This window comes from Phascolarctos cinereus, unplaced genomic scaffold (assembly GCF_003287225.1).
Source record: "Phascolarctos cinereus isolate Bilbo 61053 unplaced genomic scaffold, phaCin_HiC Scaffold_4;HRSCAF=312, whole genome shotgun sequence".
In the NCBI taxonomy this organism is placed as follows: Eukaryota; Metazoa; Chordata; class Mammalia; order Diprotodontia; family Phascolarctidae; genus Phascolarctos; species Phascolarctos cinereus.
Window position 1 is genome coordinate 340,050,974 of NW_027555847.1, and position 22,518 is coordinate 340,073,491.

Below are 22,518 nucleotides of genomic sequence, written 5' to 3' on the forward strand. Positions count from 1 at the left end.
ATTTCATTGAAAATTTATTGCATTTGATCACACAGTGCTCTGATAGCAGGAAAGTCTCTATTTAGCTTGGCTCTGGCCATTAGGCATTCCTCTTCTATTCATAGAACTGCAGTCATGTAGTTATCTTAAGTACACTTGAAAGGAGGTAGCAAGTCTCCTCCTATCCCTCCCTGCCCCCGCTCTCCACATCCTCTCTCCTTGAATTGTTTAGCATTTACAGCAATGATATAGCAGATCTGTGGAATGCAATAGACCAGCTGTTGGAGGCAGCTTTCATAAAGCAATAAGCATATACCTTTACTAAAGTCTTAACTGTTGTTCTTTTGGACAAGCTAACTGATTAAGAGAGGGCAAGCTGTAATGTGATAACTGTCAGGCATGCTGTGTACACACAGTGGTATCTGTGACTGTGTGACAAGTTTTTTCTTTCTTTCTTTTTTTAAATTCCTTGCTGTCGATTAGAATATTTAAAGACTATATGGAGCCTAAAAAAAAAGATTATATGGAGACAATGAATAAGCATTTGCCATTTTCTGGCTATTGTCAATTTTTCCAGGTCTCATAATTGTCCTTTAAACCAAAGCTATGGAAAGGATAGCTAGACTTTTAAAAAATGGTTTCCTAATCATATTTTGAATTGTAAAACAATCATGAGAGTCATAGCAAATGTGTATTCTTATGAATGAACAATGTCAACAGATCACATTACAATCACAGTGTAGCTGATAATTGGTTTGTTTACAACAAATGTATAGATCCAGAAGGATTCCACAAATGTGCACCTTCTCTCTATTGCAGAAACAAAAAGATTTATCTGGAGTCATGGATTTGAGTGAGAAGGGACTGCAGGGGTCCTCTAATCCAATCTTTTTCATTTTGAAGGTGAAAAAATTGAGGCCTGGAGAGGTAAAATTACTTTATTTGGCCAAGGTCACACAGTAAACAAATGGCAAAATCAGAATCTGAACCCAGGTCTTCTGATTCCATGCTTTTACCATTATATTTATCCCACTCTACCAGACTGAGTTTTGATATAAAAAAATACATTGAAATGAAAAAAATCAAAGTTAGCAGAAACACTATATTTTGCAGAGATGCCAACTATTTTTTCAAAGAAAATTGTCATGTTAATTCCTTTCCTTAGTATAATTATTGTAGTTTATTTTTACCAATTCAGTCCTGCCTGCGTTAGTGATACAGTTAAGCGCACCTGTTTTGCGTTACAACAGTATCAGAAATGCTTATCTCAAATTGTCATAAGTTTTCAGTTGCATAAACAGCATAGCTCTGCACTGTGGGCAAGTTGCTAAACATTTTCCACTAAGAGAAAATGAACAATAAAACTCAACGTACCAAGAAATATATTCAAATATATATTTTTAAACCCCACTGTAAATGCAGCCAATAGGGCCACATGCATGCAAGCTCTCTAATTACACAGGGCTGTCAGACCCACATTAAGGCACATACTGTCTTATTAACAGCAACTGGCAGTAGTTCAGTTAACCCTTCCGGGATCTTTCACTTCCACTACCAAAATGCCATCATGGCAGAAGAGGGCTGAGAGGTCTTTGTTTTCAACACCATCCGGTAGCTTATATTGCCGGGTGAAGCTTCTTGAGACAAATCCATGCTCGTCCATTCTGGTGCCATGTTGAGCCTTGATCAGGAGCCAGCCTTCAAAAGTCTGTATGATGACGTCTTCAGGGAGAAACTGCACCACATCCAGCAAGATCTGAAAATGAGGCTTGTCCTCCGCTGGCGGCTTCTCAGTTTCTGTAGCCGGTAGTGGATTCTGGGCTGACCTGGCCTTCCCCAGGTCCACCGTGGTTGGCCCTGGCAGTGCATACAAGCTGTGATCCAGCCTGCAGTCTTCAAGGCCTCGGGCTTCAAATTCCTCTTGATAGCGTACTGGGGTTTCTATCGGGTGCCTTATGATGATTCTTTCCATGATGGAGACAGAAAGAGTTCCCAACAGCCTGTCTCGGAGCAGGATCCTGTAGTGAGTGACCTGGTCCCAGTTGTCTGCAGACCAGTTTTCCAGGTGAAGTTGCCTTTCGTTTATAGCCCTGGCAGAACTTCACCACTCAATTGAGTCTGAATCACGCAGCAAAACGCTCTTCATCTTTTCACGAACACTGACAATAAGCTGCTATTTATAGACCGTGTTTCCGAGTTGCCTTAGTAGGCTCCCAGCATCTGCTACCACAGTAAAAATAACTGTAATCGTTACATGCTCAGTTATTTTTGGCAAAGTTTTCTCTTTATTATAAAGAAAAATTAGTTCCCCCAGAAGTGTGTGTTTTGCATGTGAATGTGTATAAAAATCTTTAGCTAAAGAGACAGGAGGTATGTGGGTGTTCTCTAATTGGGAACTGTCAATACTATGCTTCTGGCTCACTGTCCTGATACAGCTCTGTGCTGCTTGGAGATGTTTGGAAAAATTAAAAAGGCATGTGATTTTCCTGAAAAACATATATCCCTTAAAAATGGAAACTAATGTTACGCCTTATGAGCAGAGTTTATAACTTTATCCCCAAATGCAAAGTTAGAGACGACATAAATAGTAAACAGGGGCAGCTAGGTGGCACAGTGGATAAAGCACCGGCCCTGCAGTCAGGAGGACCTGAGTTCAAATATGGCCTCAGACACATAACACTCACTAGCTGTGTGACTTTGGGTCCTGTGGTCTGATATCAGTCAGGACGACTGGAGATAGCCCAGGATGCAGTGACAGACTCTGGCCCTTTTAAGCTAAGGTCTTTTCAGGTTGTCACTTTGAGTGACATAGGCCTCTTTAAGAAGTGAGTCAAGGGATGGCCTCTTTAAGCAAAAAAAAAAAAAACAAAACCAGATTGGGAGGGGAAGACCCTTGGGAGGGTTGCTGGCCAAAAGAGAAACAGTTACTGTTTACATTCACTCTGAGCCTGGAGGGCCCAAAAAACAACCATTAAGTGGTTCTTGGGTTGTTGTCCAATCCATGAGATCCAGAGTGAATTACGTTTAAGGCTTGGTCTTCGAGAAAGAAATCTAGCCAGTAAACCCCAAGTTAACTAGGTAGCTTTTAGCCAAAATTTACCTTCCTTTGGGCAGAACACACTCAGGTAAGGGAAGAAAGGGAGGGGAGGAGAGGAGGAGCTGAGTTACCTGATTGGAACTGGCCAGTGGGCTTCCTTATTCAGGGAGCTCCAGCTACTCACAGATTGTGATTTGTCCTTTGTTCTTGAAGAGGACCATGACATCAGGGAGATGACTTGCAATTGACTTTGATATGAGGGAGGGAGGGAGGGCTGTGCAAAGTCACGAGCCTCACTTTCTCCTCCAGAGCCTGAATTGTACTCCATCCTCATCTCTACCTCTGACAATTCCTTATTGTGGTTGTTCAATCATTCAGTCATTTCCAATTCTTCATGACCCCATGGATCATACTTTTTTCTTGGCAAAGATACTGGAGTGGCTTGCTATTTCCTCTAGTGGATTAAGGCAAACAGAGGTTAAGTGACTTGCTCAGGGTCACACAGCTAATAAAAGTCTGAGGCCAAATTTGAACTCAAGTTTTCCTGACTCCAGGCCCAGCTCTCTATCCACTGAGCTACCTAACTGCCTTGGCTATAAATGCAGTTTGTGGTAAAATATAAGTTGGAAACAAAAGGTGTATCCAACTACTAGGAAATAATTGAACAAATATGGCATCTGAATATCATGTAATATTATTTTGGCATAATGAATAATGAATGTGAACAGGTCAAAGAAACATTGGGAGATGGGTATAAAATGATATAGAATGAAGCAAGAGCAATTAAAAGAACAATGTACACAATGACTGTAATTCTGTAAGAACAACCTTAAATAGAAAACTAAAAATACTTCATGTGCAATAATGTTGATACTAATTAATTAAATGTATCTATCACTTTTCTTTTAAAAAATAAAAAAAGCAAGGGGCGGCTAAGTGGTATGGTAGATAGAGTACCGAGCCCTGAAGTCAGGAGGACCTGAAATCAATTCTGGCCTCAGACAGTTGACACTTACTAGCTGTGTGACCCTGGGCAAGTCACTTAATTCTGACTGCCTCGCAAAAATAATTAAAAAAGCATAAGCTTCCAAGTTCTGTCAGTCACAATCACTATTTTTATACCATGTTAGTTAACTATCTTCAAGGATTGAACTGCGAATTTGTTGGGGTGTGTATGATTTGCCTAAACAAAATTTATCAGGCAAAAATACATCTTATATTGCAAATTAGATACAATGGGTGTAATAAATAATTTGTTTTTGATTATCTAACAATGTAAGCTAACTTGGCATCTTTCCTATGTAAATTGCGTTATCTTCTTTCTTGGGAAGATTTTTAACCTCTTGAAATCCATTTGTGTCATTTTCTCTTTCCTCCTGGCTCATTATGCTGAAATTTGTTAAATCCAAGTCTTTGATGTTGATATGCTCCTTACTGCTTTCTTCCTGCTCATTAATAAAGAAGTAAAATAGGCCTGGCCCACTTCCACAGCATCATATGGCTGCTGTTCCTTCTACATTCAATACTAGGGATCCAATATCAATCAATCCATAAGCATTTAGTAAAAACTTACTTTGTGCCAGGTATTGCGCCTAGCTGAAGATACAAAATAGGTCCTGCTCTCAAGAGCTTCCATTCCAATGGAGAAGAGAACATGTACATACAAGATACAGAGAGTAGATACAAGTGTAATTTGAATCCTAAAGCCCATTGAAATGAGATTTCTCCTCTGTGGTATAGATGAACACCCTGTGCCTCTATGAGTGGCAGGGAGGACATGTTGAGAATGAGAGAGAAGACTGCCAGTCTCTTGAAGCCTTCCCATCTTTTTTGAACTTCTTCAGTCTCTTCAGAGTTGCTTCAGGCTCTGCTGTCACTTTGGGAACTTCCTGCTTCCAGCTTTGAGAGAGAAGATGGACAAAGCCTTCCCTTCAGCTTACAGAAGGAAAAGACTGGGAAGACAGGAGAGGAGTTGGCAGTTTCTATCATGTCCCTATCCCCAGTGTGCTACACTTAGAGACTTTGAGGAACTTCCCCTTTGGTGAGATCTAGGATTCTCTTTTTTTTTTTTTAAAGCTTTTTCTTTTTTCTTTTTTTGCTTAGACGATTGGGGTTAAGTGACCTGCCCAGGGTCACACAGCTAGTTAGTGTCAAGTGTCTGAGGTCAAATTTGAACTCAGGTCCTCCCCCTTCTCTCTTTCTTTGAGAGCTGGGTTATCTTGATCCAAATGGGAGAGCTCCTTTGCTCTGCATTATCCAGTACATATTCTCCCACGTTTACTTTCTTTGATTTCTATTTTGCTGTTGACTTGGATAAATAAGTTTCTGTGTTAATGATAATGTGCGCTCATTGTAGAACTGCTCTTTGGTGGGAAGGGAGTCAGGTATTGGATATAAAGCTTGGGATCCTGCTCCCCCAAATTAATGAAATAACAACACTGATCAGAAGTTAGATTGAACTTGAAAATTACATCACCTAGACTAGTAATATTTAAGGGAGCAAATAGATATGATTCTAGTCTGGTACCCTCCCTCTTTCTCTCTCTGAGGAGAGCAAAGTGGTCAAGTCTCTGGCCCCGACCCTTTGTTTTCTCTCATGACGGGAAACAAAGTCTCCCTTGGAGAAGGATGGTGCATAAAGAGGCTTGAGATGTCTATTCTGCCTCTCTTTGAGTTACACGATGATATCCCCATGCTACATGTGGAGGGAGAACCCTTGCTACACAATGTAACCTTAGAGGAGAAGGCAGTAGATACTGGGGGGACCAGGAAATGCCTCCTCTATTAGGTGGTGTGTGAGTCATGAAGGAAGTCGTGGCTTCTGAGGCAAAGGTGAAAACGGGCATTTTAAGGGTGGGGAACATCTGGTACAGGGCATAGAGAAGAAAGGTGGAGCATGATGTATGAGGGACAACAGCAAGAAGGTGGGAAGGGTTAGACTGCAGACTGTGAGGAGCAGAGTTATATTTAGGGAGATTGGGAAAATGTGAAGGGAGCAGGTCTCAAAGCTCTTTGCCAAACAGAGGAGTTCATGTTTGATCCTAGAGATCCTAGAGACCCATTGGAATGTATTGAGTAAGGGGGTTACATAATAATAATAATAACAGCTAACATTTATACAGTGTTTACTATGTGCCATGCACTGTGATAAGAGCTTTTCAATTATTATCCCAAATTTGATTCTCAAAACAACCCTAGGAAAGAGGTAATGTTATTATCCCCACTTTAGGAAAGAAGGAAGGAAGGAAGGAAGGAAGGCAGGAAGGAAGGAAGGAAGGAAGGAAGGAAGGAAGGAAGGAAGGAAGGAAGGAAGGAAGGAAGGAAGGAAGGAAAGAAAGGAAGGAAGGAAGGAAGGAAAGGAAGGGAGGAAGGAAAGAAAGAAGGAAGGAAGGAAAGAAGGGAGGGAGGAAGGAAGGAAAGAAAGGAGGGAGGGAGGAAGGAAGGAAAGAAGGAAGGGAGGGAGGGAGGAAAGAAGGGAGGAAGGAAGGAAGGAAGCTAAGTGGTATATGTGTGTGTATATGTAAGGAGTAATTAATGTGTGTCATACTAAAGGCAAAGGATTTGAAACTCATGGATGGAAAAAAATGTTCTGTTGGTTCTTACTTATAGTGTGACCTTAGGAAAGTCATTTGACTCCTTCATTTATTTCTTCACTTTAAAATGGAGAATAAGTAAGGGGAAGAGAACATATATGTGTTATATAAGTATTTATAATTATATTAAATATTAATATTAAATAAGACATTTCTAATATTTATATATTATATAAATTTATACAGCACCTACTATAGTGCTTTTATAAACATTATCTTACTTGGTCATCATGAGCTAGGGCTTTTATTCCCACTTTACAGCAGAGAAAATGGAGGCAAATGGAGGTTAAGTGACTTGCCCAGAGTCACACAACTAGTAAATGTCTGAAGCCAGATTTGAACTCACATCTTCCTGATTCCAAGCCCAGAGCTATGTCCCAGCTTCTTCTCTCATTTTCCTTTGGTTTAGAATTGTGACTTCATCTATATAGGAAATCTAAGGAGCCACCCACACCGATCAACAGCTCTTCACCGACTTATAGTCTTAACCAGATGCCTGGGACATGAGGAGGTCCCACAGCTTGCCCAGGACCACACACAGCCAGCTTATGTCCAGGGCAGGAGTTGAATGCCACTCTTTCTGAGGAGAAGGCTGAGTATCTGCTATGCCCAGCCAAGCTGCTTCTTCCTTATCAAATATGGAAGATAAAACATGAAGGTCACGTGTGTAAAATGCTTTGAGCCCTATAGAATGAAATTGTTCATTTTAGACTTTCATATTTCCCTTTATTCTCTTCTCTGCCTTTCTCAAAAAAAAAAAAGCCACATTGAAAACACGCAGATTGACTCCCTGGTTTAGACAAAAGTAGCCCCTTTACGTAAGAATCCTGTTAAGACACAACTGCCCTCTAGTGGGCAAAGGTGGGATCTTGCTAGAAGACCTCTTGGTGATGTTTTAAGGAGGCCTTTTTATTACTCTTTCTTTTGTCTTTTGGTGAAGGCTGTGTCTAATTCACTGTTTTGCTTCACATCTTAATATTTTAGCATCATTTCTGTTTTGTTAGGAGATGGACTTGGTTCTAGTGCCTTCCTTCTGTTGATATTTTCAATTTATCCGGCAGATAGCTGGTTTGTAATAGTTGTTGCATGTTGTTTCCTCCATTACACTATGAACTCCTTGAGGCAGGACTGGGTTTTGTCTTTCTTTGTATCTTCAGCCTTTAGCACAGTATGTGGCACATAGTAAGTGCTTAATAAATGTTTATTGACTAACTATAGGGGGAAAATAAACCTTCCTGGATGTTTAATTTTGAAATATAAATGTCAGTGGCCTTTGGCTTGGAGACCAGTTGCCATTCTGATTGATAATAATTTCTTCCGAGGCCTGTGCCCAAATTTTGTTATTAATATTGAATGCAAGTTCCAGGGTGACTGCATGACTGAGCCTGATTGAGCAGGAACAATCAAAACAAAATCATAGATTTAAAGCTGGAAAGGACTTTAGAATCCATTGTATCCAACCTTCTTATTTTACAGATGAGACATGTGAGGTTGAGAGAGGTTCAGTAGCTTGCCTAGCAAGTGTCTGAAGCATGATTTGAATTCAGGTCTTCTTAACTCCAAATCCAGAGATCTATGGATGAAAGATCTTTGGGGAAAGAGCTAACTTTGATTTCAGCTCAGTAGTGGGGAAAGAAAGAAAGAAAGAAAGAAAGAAAGAAAGAAAGAAAGAAAGAAAGAAAGAAAGAAGAGAGAGAGAGAGAGAGAGAGAGAGAGAGAAAGAAAGAAAGAAAGAAAGAAAGAAAGAAAGAAAGAAAGAAAGAAAGAAAGAAAGAAAGAAGGAAGAAAGGAAGGAAAAAAGAAGAAAGTAAGGAAGAGAGAAGGAGGGGGGAGAAAAAAGAAAGAAGGAAGAAAAAAGAGAAAGAAAGAAGAAGGAAGCCAGAAGAGAAAGAAAAGAAGAAGAAAAAAGGAAAGGAAGGATGGAGAAAAAGGGAGAAAAAGAAAGAAGGAAAGAAAGAAAAGAGGAGAAAAGAGAAAGATGGAAAGAAAGGAAGATGGAAGAAAAGAAAGAAGGAAGAAAAAAGGAAAAAAGAAGGAAGTGAGGAAGAAGAGAAAGGAAGGCAGGAAGAAGAGAGAAAGAAAAGAAAGAAAAACAAAAAAGGAAAGAAAGGAAGAACCCGTATCATTAACTACATTTTCTTAAACATTAATCAAGGGCTGAGCAAGCAGTGGAGGTTATGGTTATCCAGTAACATCTTATAACCAAAGGCAGATAAGATTTAGGCCAAGAAGTTCTAGGGGAAGGAATGTACTAAATTTCTACCCACTGGGGGATTTGTCTTTATCAGCTAGAATCAAAATTTTCTTTTTCCATTATTGTGTTTTGAAGTGCTTTGGTGAAATTAGCATATGCTTTCCTTTGCTCAGCTATTGAGCTTGCGAACAAATCTACTTTTATTTCTTGCCCAAGATTCTGGGGGGTGAGGTCTAGGAAAGAGGCTGGTACCCAATCAACCAAATGTAGCCTTCTTTCACTGTGCCCCATTTTGCTCATCTGTAAATTCGAGAGTTGGTTTCTGAAATCTCTATCAGCTCTGTGAGCTCTTGACCATTACCATTCTACCTACCCAACATCAGTACTGGTCCTTGGGGGTTGCATGTGCTTTATTCCATAGCATGGAATTCCTAGCCCTCACCCCCCAGAATCTTGGGTAAGAAATAAAAGTAGATTTGTTCTCAAGCTCAATAGCTGAGCAAAGGAAAGCATATGCTAATTTCACCAAAGGACTTCCATAGCATGGCATTTTAACTATGTATAGTCAGATAAGGAAATAAGGAAATGAGGTGTGGAAAAGGTGACTCTGGAGGCCTTCTTGGGTGCATTGGAGCGAGAGACTGGAGATTCCGGAACAGTGGAGATACATTAATCCCCTTGAAGGGATTAGCTGATAATATTTAAGACATTGACCTACCAAGAGCTATTTGCATTTTGATAGGTTGTCCTGATTAAAAAGGACTCAAACTCTAAGGAACTTGAAATTTTAAGGAATGAATCTCCAGAATGTGAAATTTCAGGCCCTGATTCTGGTGGAGGAGAGGGGGTGTGTGTGTGTGTGTGTGTGTGTGTGTGTGTGTGTATGTGTGTGTGTGTGTGTGTGGCAGAAGAGGGAGAGGACTTTCTGGTGCACCTTGATTCAAACCTGCTCATAAAACTGGACTTGGTAGGAGGTGTAAGATGTAAGGAGATGTAAGGAAAGGCACTTGCTTCAATATTTATCTCCAAAATAAAAATGAATCTCCTAAGATCAAGCTAAGGTCTGGGAAACGAAAATATATACATATGTATATATACAAGCCACATATGTGCATTTTATATTTTTGAAACAGATGTATGATTTCATTGGCATAGTTAACCACTAGGGAGAAAATTTCCTCTACCAATGCAGGTGCACGCCTACACAGCTACTTGTGCTGTGTTTGTCCATCGTTCTCGAAGAAGACCATGACATCAGGGAGTTGATGACATGACTTGCAATTGACTTTGATTTGAGCGAGGGAGAGCTGTGCAAAGTCACCAGCCTCACTTTCTCCTCCAGAGCCATCTGAGTCCAGTGGCAAGATATAGATCATGACAACTGGAGATGGCCCCCATATAGTTATTTACAGTTTTATAGAATAGCCCAGGGGCACTTAAGTGTTTTACCAAGGTTACCTGGTATGTGTCAGAATTGGGACTTGAACGCAGGCCTTCCTTACTGAGGCCAGCTCTCAATCCACTATGCAGTGATGCATCATGTGTATGTAGGTATGTGTTTGACACATACCTATATACACATAAATGTATATACATGTATATATACATACACACATACATATATACACATATGCACTACTATATAAGCATATATACATACACACATATATATACAACACACATACCTATACATACACACATAAAGATACACACACATATATATGTAGCTTAATCTATAGTCCTAAATGTGAAAATCCATTCACCCATCTGGAAAACCATAATGGAGGCATCTTGGCACAGTAAAATGAGTGTTGGATTTGGAACCAGAAAACCTAAATTGAATTCCTGGCTTTGTGACCTAGGACAAGCCACTTAATATAATTAACCTTCTGGACTTAGTTTCATCATCTGCAAAATGAGAGGGTTGGACTATGAGGGATTGGACTAGATGACCTCTAAGATCCTTTCTAGATCTACCTAGATCTTATAATCTATGAATTCTTTGAAAGGTCCTTTTTTCTTTCTCTTTTGGCTACCAGTGGTAAATGGATGACTCTACCTGATGTCACACTATTACTAAAAGAGTTGCTTTTGGGGGCAGCTAAGTGGCACAGTGGAAAGAGCACCAGCCCTGGAGTCAGGAGGACCTGAGTTCAAATCCAGCCTCAGATATATATTCTTCCTACCTGTGAGACTCTGGGCAAGTCACTTAACCCCAATTGCCTCACCAAAACAAACAAACAAAAAGAGTTGCTTACTATGGACTTGCATGCATATTTCTAATTCTACCTAAATCTAATCCAGAAGGATATACCATGGGTATATACCTTTTGGGGTGTTCTTGGCAAAGATACTGCAGTGGTTTGCCATTTCCTTCTCCAGCTCATTTGACAGATGAGGAAACTGGGGCAAACAGGGTTAAGTGACTTAACCAGGATCACACAGCTAGTGAGTGTCTGAGTCTAGATTTGAACTCAAGAAGATGAATCTTCCTGTCTCCTAGGCCTGTCACTCTATCCACTGAATCATCTAGCCACCCTTGCTCATAATAGGTACTTAATAAATGTCTGTTGAATTCTTTCTTTCTTTCTTTTTAATTCTGAACTTGGACATTTCCAGATACATAGTACAACAGAAGAAAAGCACTGTACATGAAACTGAGAATCTCTATCAGGTATAGCTTGCTTTTATTTTTAACATAATAAATTATATATGTCACTTTCAAAGGTGTCCAACTTATCTGTGTTTCTGGCATTCCTTCTTTTCTCTTTTGTGCATTTTTTTCAGAAAGATGTTTCAATTACTCTCTTGTCTTTTTTTTTCTTTTGTACACCATCCCTATCTTTTGTCTCTCTTCCATCTACCCTCACCCCTCCTGGACACAAAAAGAAAAAGAAAGCCATGTAAGAAATATCCATGGTTAAACAAAACAAATTCCTATGCTGGCTTTCTCTGAAAATATGTCTTATTCTGCATCTTGAGTCTACCACACCTCTCAATAGATAGGTAGCATGCTTCAATGTCTGTTGAACTGAATCAGATTATAGACTTAGTCCACAGGCACCTCTTGAAGTCCTCTTTCCATTTCTGACACAGAATCACTCCTGTTATGTGTGGTGGTAGATCCACAGTTTATAGCCATAGCTCAAGTGGATGCAACTTAGGCCAGTAATGATGTTCACCATGAACCCTAGAAGATAATCTAATTATGTTCCATGCTGTCATTGACATTTTCTTATCTATCTAGGGATCTATAAAGTTTAATGCCAATTGGCAGTGACAATATGTGCACAAGTATTCATAGCTTTCACAGTATTTTTCAATAATCTATTCTCATGGTTCCTAGAAAACTGCAGATTCTCAATAAATGTTAAATAAGTTGTATCTATGAAACAGGAAAGTGTTCATTAAGATCTTATCATAGGGGCAGCTAGGTGGCGCAGTGGATAGAGCACCGACCTTGGGGTCAGGAGGAACTGAGTTCAAATTCATCCTCAGACACATAACACTTACTAGCTGTGTGACTCTGGCCAAGTCACTTGACCCCAATCTTAGCATAACACTCCAATGAAACTAAAGAGTGTATTTATTGTCTAATACTACCAATGGAATACTATATTTGGTCAACTCCCAGCTGTTGAGAAGCTCCCTTCTCAATTGTGGCATCAGTGAGGACCCTTCTTAAAACTGGCAGTCGCTCAAGATCTGGGGGCAAATCTCATTAGAAGTCCTGATTATGGTCTGGAAAGTCATCTCTTAACCCTGCTCCTAATTTAATTTACTGGCCTCCTCTCTAGTAACACTTCTGTTGGCTGCTTTTTCACTCTTGCTTTTTTGCCTTCAAATTTTCTTATGAGTCAGGGGTCACTGATCAAACTTGGAACCCTATCCTGTCTTCCTACCAAAGAACACTCTTTGAAAACATTACACATTTACACTATCTATCCATTCATTTATGTTTATTTGTTTATTTGCTTGCCCATTTGCTTATTTATTTTTGAGACCAGATACCTCTATCTCACAGAAACTGGAAGATCAACAGGCTATCACTGGCCTGATCCCATTGCTGGTCACTACAGAAACTTTGACCTGCTTGGTTTCCAACCTTGACTGGTTTGCCTATCTTTAAGCAGCTTGATGTCCACCCCACCACCCTGGGATTTCAACATATTGTTGCCAGACTTAGTATGGACCCCCCAGTTGGATTTTAGTCCTACCTCAGACCTCCAATAGCAGAGACTACGGGCATGCACCACCTTGCCCTGTTGAACATGACATTGAATTCAAGGAATACTAAAGAAGATCCATCTTTTCCAATTAAGACTTTCTAGACCAATTCCATTTGATTGTAGTCACTTCAACTTTTAAAACAACCGCCTCGGTTTGTGTATGGATCTCCATGGTTGCTTTGTGTTCCCTGGCCTCGAATCGATTACAGACTCTCTGATGGGCTTGACAAGAGCCTTGGGTTCCTTTGTGATATCTCCTTAGAGTCCTCAGCACAGTATCTACCCATATAGTAGACTATCAATATAGGTCATGACCCCAAAGGCTATTTCCTGGTTGGTTCACATGCCTTTCACTGTGCACAATGGCCCAGGACTAAAAAGAAGGGCACTTTAAGCCTAGGTCCTCAGTTCTGCCATTGACTTTTGCATGATGACCTTGGATGAATCCATCATATGACTCTATTTCTTCTTCTATAAATGAGAACATATATGGATCTAGGGACTGTATTATTTTTTTAAGTAGTATTTTTTTCCCCTATTATTTGCTAAGACAATTTTTTAGATTTTTTTAAAAAAAGTTTTGAGTTGCCAATTCTATTCCTCCCTCCCCTCTTTCCTCCCTGAGACATTAAGCAATCCAATATAGGTTATACATGTGCAATCATGTAAAACATTTCCATATTCGTCATTTTGTACAAGAAGATTCAAAAAAGAAAGAGAGAAAGAAAGAAAGGAAGGAAAGAGAAAGAAAGAAAGAAAGAAAGAAAGAAAGAAAGAAAGAAAGAGAGAGAGAGAGAGAGAAAGGAAGGAAGGAAGGAAGGAAAGAAGCAAGGAAGGAAGGAAGGAAGGAAGGAAGGAAGGAAGGAAGGAAGGAAGAAAAAGAAAAAGAAAGAAAGGAAAGAAAAAAAGAAGGAAAGAAAGAGGGAAAAAGTATGCTTCATTCTGTAGTCAGACAATATCAGTTCTTTCTCTGGAGACAGATAGCATTTTTTATCATGAGGGACCATATTTTTAAATCCAAAATTCAACACATGGTCTTTAAAAAGCTCTTTTTTCCCCTGAATTTTGTCATTGAAATCAAGTCAATTCCATGGAGTTTCGTATTAGTGTCATCCCAGCATTCCTGGGCTTTAGTGCTAGAAACCTCACATATACTAAAAATATGTATACTGTTATTTTTGCAGGGCGGAGTAGACCTGTGATAGCCCTGTAGCAGAAGTCATCTAGTCTGGAAATTCCTACCAACCAATTCATCAACACACATTTAAATGCTTGCCCTGTTCCAGACATTGCAAAGCACTGGGGATATAAGGAAAGGCTCAAACATGCAGAAGGACAGTTCCTCTGCAACTTTTTAGAGAGCTGCCTGAGAGGTTTGGTGACTGGCTAGGGCACAAAGCCAGATTGTATCAGAGGCAGTATCTGAACCTTTGGTCTTACTATCCTCCAGACCACTTTCCTCCAGCCTCAAAGCTTCTCTCGCTTCCTTCAAGACTCATCTCAAATCCCACCTTCTATCATAAGGTCTTTCCCAGTCCCAATAGCTACCAGCTCCTTTCCCTCTAAGATTTTCTTCCATCTACTTATATCTCATGTGTATATAGTCATTTACCTATTGTCTTGGCCATTAGAATTCAAATTCCTGGAGTCTGTTTTCTCCTTTCTTTGTACCCCCCAGAGTTTGGCACAATGCCTGGCACATAGTAAGCATTTAACAAATGCTTGTTGACTGACTGACAGAACCCAGGTAGTCCAGGCTCCAAGGCCAGTCCTCAAACCACTATGATACTGTGCTTTTTCATGTACTACTGTGGCATATATAATGTAGGTAGATAGTTGTCTGGAGTAATCCTGGTGTGTTCGTAGTGATTCACCATCTCCTATGGCATTTAATCTTTTGAGATTTATATTTTACTGTAAAGCTAACTGATTAGGATTCACTGTTGTCAAAATGTTGGCATTTCTAGGACATTGATAGGTCATGGAGACAAGGGAGCTCAATATTTGAAATCAAGACTACCATGAAAAATTATGGGACTTTTAAATGTGTAGTACATAAAATGAGTAATGGAAAATAACTGGTGTTTGATAGCAGTTATATTTAAGAGCAACAATATTGTAAGATTGGATAGTTGGGGAATTTAGGGAGAAGGGGCTGACCCATTGGACAAGTGACTCAATTTTTTTTTTTGCTACAAATCTTTAACTTATATAACCCTATCCTTCCCTTCTATCCTCCTTGCCTCATGTAATTCCCAGGCTGCAGGACACCTCCTCAGAACTGTCTCATGCTCTCCTTGGATATTCTTTCAGGAGAATGACCTATTCACAAAGACTGAGTAATTTCCTGTGCAGAAATCTGCTTCCTTTGGGCAGCAGGCAGGTGGAGCTGCTCCTTTCTTTTGCTTTCTAAAGCTCTTCTCTGACCCCAGTATGAGGACACTCTCACTGGCCAAGGCAACAAAAGGTGCCCAGGACAGCAAGTGTAGGCAAGCCAACTTGACAGTGTATGTGGGCATTCTGCTCTGGCAACATTCTCTCCCTCCATTGTTCTCAGCCTGAATGGCTCCTGTGAAAATGTCCTCACCATCACTTTCTAGAAGAGACTGAATGAGGTTAAGGGTCAAAGTGGCATGGTTATTGAGAGCAAAGACTTCAACAAAGCAATCAAAAATCAAAAAAGTCTCTCTCTTCTTCCACGTTATAGAATAGTTTAATGAGGACTGCATCACAATGCAGGAGAAGCAAATACCTAAACACTAGTATCATGATATCAACTTCTATTACCTTCATCTAATATTCCCTAATATAAAGCACATTCTTAAAATTACTTTTTTTTAAAGGAAAAAGTGCTTTTAGTGTTATTTTTTAGCATGTTGGTTTGCTTCTTTGCCCATAATGGACAAATAATTCAGATAGGAAGCCCATTAAGAAGGGAGTATGGGCTCTTTTGTAATTTGCAAGGCACCAAATAATAATATTGGTTTTGTCCCCGAGGAGATACCATTTCACCACCTTCTGGAATGAAAGCATTCTCACTCCCTTCACTGACGTCTTTCTGGCTTATAGTTCCAATTCTCTGATGATTTGTTTTGTTTGTGTGATATGAAGAGGTAGGAAGGTAAGATATGAGGGGTGGCTTTGGGAAGACACAGTTCTCTTGTCATTTCTGAGATCTCTACCATGCTCTAAGAGTCCTAAAAGGATTATTCAAACTGGACCACAGGGAGGCTTTACAATTTCCCTGGGGGAAGTAAGTGATGACATTCCTCATTTCTAGAAGATAGTCCCTGAAATTCACAGTTTAAAATTCATACCAGATGTAATAAAATGCTGCTTGAAGAAATGGGAAAGTCAGGTTGAAGCAATAAACAAAATCCCTGTGACTACCCATGAGGAGCCTGATGCTTCCAGAGGTTTTTCCTGTTGCCCCCCTCCCTCAACCCAACTCTGTCACAGTTTCCTGACTGCCCACTCTGATAATGCCTCAACAGCTTGGAGTTCAGCCTTCTTTCCTTCACTCCACCCCAGAGAGGGATCTTGGCTTCCTGATCCCACATCCTTAGCCTTGCTCCCTTACCTTGTCTCTCTGACTCCATCCTCCTAGCTCAGAGCTTTCTGGAGCACCTTGTTCTCAGCTCTTCTACACCTGATAAGTAAATTCTTTTGTTTTATTTTATTTAGAAAAAAATCCTTCTTTAAGGTGATAAAAATAAACTGCCTCCCAAAATGTTTCTTATGCACAAAAAATGTAGGAATCACACGTTAATTCACATTCATCTTATCCAACACCCTTAATCTGTAGATGAGGAAAGAATCAATCAATCATAAGCATTTATTAAATACTATGTGCTAGGTACTGTGTTAGTCAAAGGATACAAAAGATAAAAATGAAACTGTTCCTGCCCCCAAGGAGCTTACATTCTAGTGAAGACAAAGGAACAATAATATAAGTATATATAAGTAAATACAAATTTACATGTAAGTAAATGTACATAAAATAAATACAGTATGAGCTAATCAGAAAACGAAGGGGGAAACTACAGAGAGGGGAATTAAGAAAATGGAAAGTGGTCAGAAATGAGGTTGGCACGACGTAAGCTTTAAAGGCAATTAGGGTTTATAAGAGACAGGAGTGAATAAGGATTGCATTCCACTTATGGTGGACAACTAATGCAAAGGCATGGAAGTAACAGATAGAGTTTCATGTGCAAGAAACAAGGTTAGCTTTGCTGGACCATAGAGTTCACAAAGACAATAATGCCAAATAAGCCTGGAGAAGAAAGTTGGTGCTTTAAATGCCAAATGGAAGCTTTTGAATTTTATTCTAGGGGTAATAGGGAGCCACTGGAGTTAACTGAGCAGGAGAGTGACCTGGTTGGACCTGTGCTTTAGGAATATCACTTTGGCAGCTGTGGGCAGCATGGGTCGATGAGAAGAGAGGCCAAGTAGGAGGGTATTGCAATAGACAAAGCAAGAAGAGTAAAAGACTTTTCCAAGGTCCCATAGCTAGTTAGTGGCAGAATTGGAACTGGATGCTCCAATTCTGTGTTCTTTGCACTACCCCATCCTGTTGTTGCACTCACTGGAAATTTTCAGACTAACTTTCTTCAAAATAACTCAAGATTGGGATTTTTAAATTCCTCTTAGAAGGCTGCTTCTTGGATTTGGGAATTTACTTGGTCAACCACCTGTGACTTTCCCTAAGGGATAGAGCTCTCTGCTGACACACTCAAACACAAAATAGAGCAAGTGTGAACCCTGATTGTGGTCCCTGTTTCTGCTCCAACTTCTTCACAAGTTCAACTCTCCCCACCCTCACCATTGCTCTGCTTTCTCAGGTGGACATTTCATGCAGATAGGGGATGCCTAAAACCCCAAAGAGTCTGATTCTGCTGATCTGATCACTCACAGCAGGCACCTGGTCTTTTCCAGTCCTTCCCAGTCTCATGACAAATTGCTGACTGATGGTACATGTCACAGTCTTGCAAAATCCTTTATCTTCTAGAATTGTCCTTCCCCAGCAGCCCACCCAAAAATTAAAGTATAAGACTTTGCAGCTGTCTGCTGCAACTCCCCTTTTTCATCTTGATCCCTATCACACCAAAGAAAAAAATAGTAATAATTCTGGACTCTTCTTATCCCTATTTCTCAGGCAAATACCATCTCCCACTTTGCTCTACCCTTCTGGCTATCTAGTCCTAATAAAAGAAAAAAAGAAAAATTTTATTTTTTGAGAAACTTCCAGCTCTACAAGAATCCTTTGCCATAGCAGGGTCACACTCAAGAGACAGGGTGATGTAAGAAAGAATACGGTCGGGGCAGCAAGATGGTGCAGTGGATAGAGCACCAGCCCTGAAGTCAGGGGGACCTGAGTTCAAATGTGACCTCAGAGCAAACACTTGACACTTACTAGCTGTGTGACCCTGGGCAAGTCACTTAATCCCAATTGCCTAAAAAAAAAGAAGAATACAGTGGATTGGAAGTCAGGAGACCCAAGTCCTAACCTCTGTTCTTTCTCTAACTAGCTCTGTGGCCTTAGTCAAGTAACAATTTCTATAAGCCTCCATTTCCTCATCTATGAAATAGTTTATACTAGTCATACTAGTACTAAGTTGGCATAAGAAAAGGCATCAAATCTCATCCCAGAATCTTACTAGCTAGGTGATGCTGGGCAAGACATTTAACTTCTCTGAGACTCAGTTGCCTTGTCTGTAAAATGAGAACATTGACCTAGATGTGCTCTAAGGTCCCTTCCAGTTCTAACACTGAGTGTAGGAGACAGCCCAGTCAGAATCTGAACTGAACAAGGAAGAGAAGCCATGGAAAATTTCCCTATAAATTTTCTAGGTGAAATAATACAGTGTCTGAGATAATCCTCTTAGAGTTATGGAAGGAAGAGTGTTTCCTCCTAATGGAGCTAGGAAAAGGAAAAGGAAAAGGAATTTTTAAAAAATCCCCAAAGGGATAACATTGGTTAATTGTGCTTGTAGCAATTAAAGATAAATATGTGACACAAAATTGGAAGGCTTGGTTCTTCCATTTTTGATAGCATAGAATATAAATTTTCTATTCATTGTCTCTTCAATTATAAAAAAAAAAACTAAGCAAGCATACAGAACTAGTGTGTTGGTGACAAACGACACTTTTGCTGGTGATCTTTTCCGAAGTCTTTTTAACATTTTTGTGAGTCTCAGTGCAGCGCTTTGGCCCTTGTCCATTGTTTATCCCTAGTTTTCATGGAACAACTAATGATCCAGTCGTATATTTCCTAACAATGTCCCTTCCTCTGTTTCTTTTCCAATTTAATTTAATCTAAATTTTTTTGGTTACATTTTAAGTTCCAAAGAGTCTCCTTCCTTCCCTCCCCACCCCACTCTAGAGAAGACTACCATTTGACGCAGATTTATAAATATGTGTAAAAACCATAGTATGTATACTTCTATTTATCAGCTCTTTCCCTGGAGGTGGATAGCATTTTTCTTCATAGGTTCTTTACAGTTGATTTGAGTATTTATAGTACTCAGAATAACTTGGTTGTTCACAATTATTATTTGAACAATGTTGCTATTATTATACACAACATTCTCTTGGTTCTGCTCACTTCACTTTTAATTGTTTCATGCAAGTCTTCCCATGTTTTTCTTTTTTTTTTCCTTTTAGGCTAGGCAATGGGGTTCAGTGACTTGCCCAGGGTCACATAGCTAATAAGTGTTATGTTTCTGAGGGTGGATTTGAACTCAGGTTCTCCTGACTCCAGGGCCAGTGCTCTATCCACTGTACCACCTAGCTGCCCCCTATGTTTTTCTAAAGTCAACCTGCTCATCATTTCTTACAGTACAATAGTATTGCATCACAGATCATATACCACAACTTGTTTAGCCATTCTTTAATTGGTAGGTATTCTCTCAATTTCCAGTTATTTGCCACCACAAAGAGAACTGATATAAACATTTTAGAGCATTTATGTTCTTTTCCTTTTTCCCTAATCAGTTTGGGAAACAGACCTAATATTGATATTGCTGGGTCAAAAGGTAGAAACAGTTTTATAACTCTTTGGGCATATTTCCAGATTTCTCCAAAATGTTCACAGTTCACAGTTCTACCAACACTGTATTAATGTCCCAGTTTTTCCACAGCCCGTCCAACATTTGTCATTTTCCCTTTCAATCATTTTAGCCAATCTGATAAGTATGAGATGATATCTCAAAGTTGTTTTAATTTGCATTTCTATAATCAATAATGATTTAGAGCATCTTTCAAATGATTATATATATATATATATATATATATATACATATATATGTAGTCTATGACTATATATAGTTTTAATTTCTTCATTGAAAAACTGCCTGTTCATATCCTTTGACCATTTATGATTTGGAGAATGACTCATGTTCTTACTCTGTATGTATTTGAAGCACGAGACCTTTATCTGAGAAATTGTCTATAAATTTCCCCCAAAATTTTCTCCCAAAATTTTCTGCTTTCCTTCTGATCAGGGCTACATTGTGGCTACGTTTTACCTTCCTCTGCTTCTTGCTCCATTGGAAATATGTTGCAATATAAAGAAAAACTAACTAAAAATTAGAGTTGTAACAAGGTAGAGACGTCTTATTTGGGAGGCAGTGATTTCCACTGAGGGCAGAGGTCCCTTCTTGGATGTGTTGTACAGGAGATTGCTTTTCAGCTATGGGTTAAAACAGATGAGCTTGGAGAGCCCTCCAAATTCTAAAATGGTGATTTTGTAAAATTATGGATTTATACGGTTCTCAAAAATTGCAAAAAGAACTATATGGAGTACATCATCATTAATAAAAAATTATAAAGACAAAATTAAATTGTTGATTTTGTTTTAATAGATTATAAGAGTAGACCTGCTTGTGGGCACATCTAAATCTACTTCTTTCCTTTGTTATGAGTTGCTATAACCAAAGCGCCATCACACAAGCTGGGTAGCATTCTCTGCTCTGAGTCATGTTCTTCTCCAGAGGATAGACATGAAATCTGTCACCAGGCATGTACTTATAGCCTTTCCAGATTGACAGGACCTGCTTAAGCTTTTGCTTTGCTGACATAGTTTTTGACAACTCTGGGTTACCTCTGCCCCACAGTGAGGCAGCCAGATGGCATAGTAGATGGAGTCCTAGCCTTGGAGTAGGAAACATTTAGTTAAAATTCAGTCTCGGGGGCAACTATGAGGCACAATGAATAGAGCACTGACCCTGGAGTCAGGAGGACCTGAATTCAAATCCAGCCTCACACATATAATACTTCCTAGCTGTGTGACTCTGGGCAAGTCACTTAACCCCAATTGCCTCACTGAAAAAAAAATTTAGTCTCAAACACTTACTAGCTATGTAACCCTGGGCAAATCACATAACCTTTGTCTGCTTCAATTTCCTATACTATCAACTATAAAATGAGGATAATAATAGCACCTACCTCCCTACCTGGCCAGGTTGTTCCAAAGATCAGATGAGATAATATTTGTAAGGCATTTAGTACAGCATCTAGGCAGGGGTGGGGAACCTAGGACCTTGAGGCCACAGGTGACCCTCTAGGTCCTCAAGTGTGGCCCTTTGACTGAATTCAAACTTCACAATATAAATCCTCTTAATAAAAGGATGTGGACTCAGTCAAAAGGCTGCACCCAAGGACCTAGAAGGCCATGTATAGACTCAAAGTTGCACATAGTAGGTGCTTAATAAATCCTTCCTTCCTTCTTTCCATAGAGATAAATATTTTCCTTTGCTATCCAGTTGTCATATGTCATTTGGAGACTGAGAGAATCAAATATTAATTTTAGTTTCTTCTATGATTGATTCTATTCCGTAACTATTCATGTTTCTTTGCCTCTGACTTAAGTCTAGATGTTCAGTTTTCCTCTCTGAACTAAGTTGTCTCATCAATCACCTTATGCAAAGAAATATACTGTCTCTGCACACCTTATTGCCCATACACAATTAAGGAAGACCTGTTATCTTACTAATGAGCCTTCCATACCTATGTACAATTAAGAGAGCTCTGTTATCTCACTATTGCAAGATGCAGGTGGACACCAAGAAGTCAGTTATCTCTGCATCATTGGCTGTCCTTCAAGAAAGTCTGGTCTGTTATCATAGTGATATTAACTAACCATGCAGGTAGATGACACCAATGAGCTTTCCATAGCAACAAGATGGAAGGTGGGGTTGCTGCTAGCTCTGCATCCCAGATTTCCATTCAATCATACTGTTTCCATCATCTATGATTCTTCAGACTTTATAACCAATCATACTGTTTTGTACTTCCTGTTCTTTGTTCTTTTCTACTTCCCAAAACTATACAAAGGCTCGTAAGTCTCATCTCATGGTCTCTTGGCTGGCTAAGCTGCCAAGAGAACCATTTTATTGGCAACTGCTAGCCTCACCAGTAAGTTGAACATGCTTGGAATGTTGTGCCTCAGTTTACCTTAATATCAATCACAATGAGACAGATAGAAAC

The 22,518-nt window shown here is 39.6% G+C and overlaps 1 protein-coding gene across 1 annotated transcript; it reads right to left on the bottom strand.

The window, feature by feature from the left end:
* Positions 1 to 901: 901 nt before the first annotated feature.
* On the bottom strand, positions 902 to 2,143 carry HSPB3 (heat shock protein family B (small) member 3). Its single transcript, XM_020997113.2, has one exon. The coding sequence runs from the start codon at positions 1,949 to 1,951 to the stop codon at positions 1,499 to 1,501; it is 453 nt and encodes a 150-aa protein (XP_020852772.1). The 5' UTR covers positions 1,952 to 2,143; the 3' UTR covers positions 902 to 1,498.
* Between the last annotated feature and the right edge of the window lie 20,375 nt (positions 2,144 to 22,518).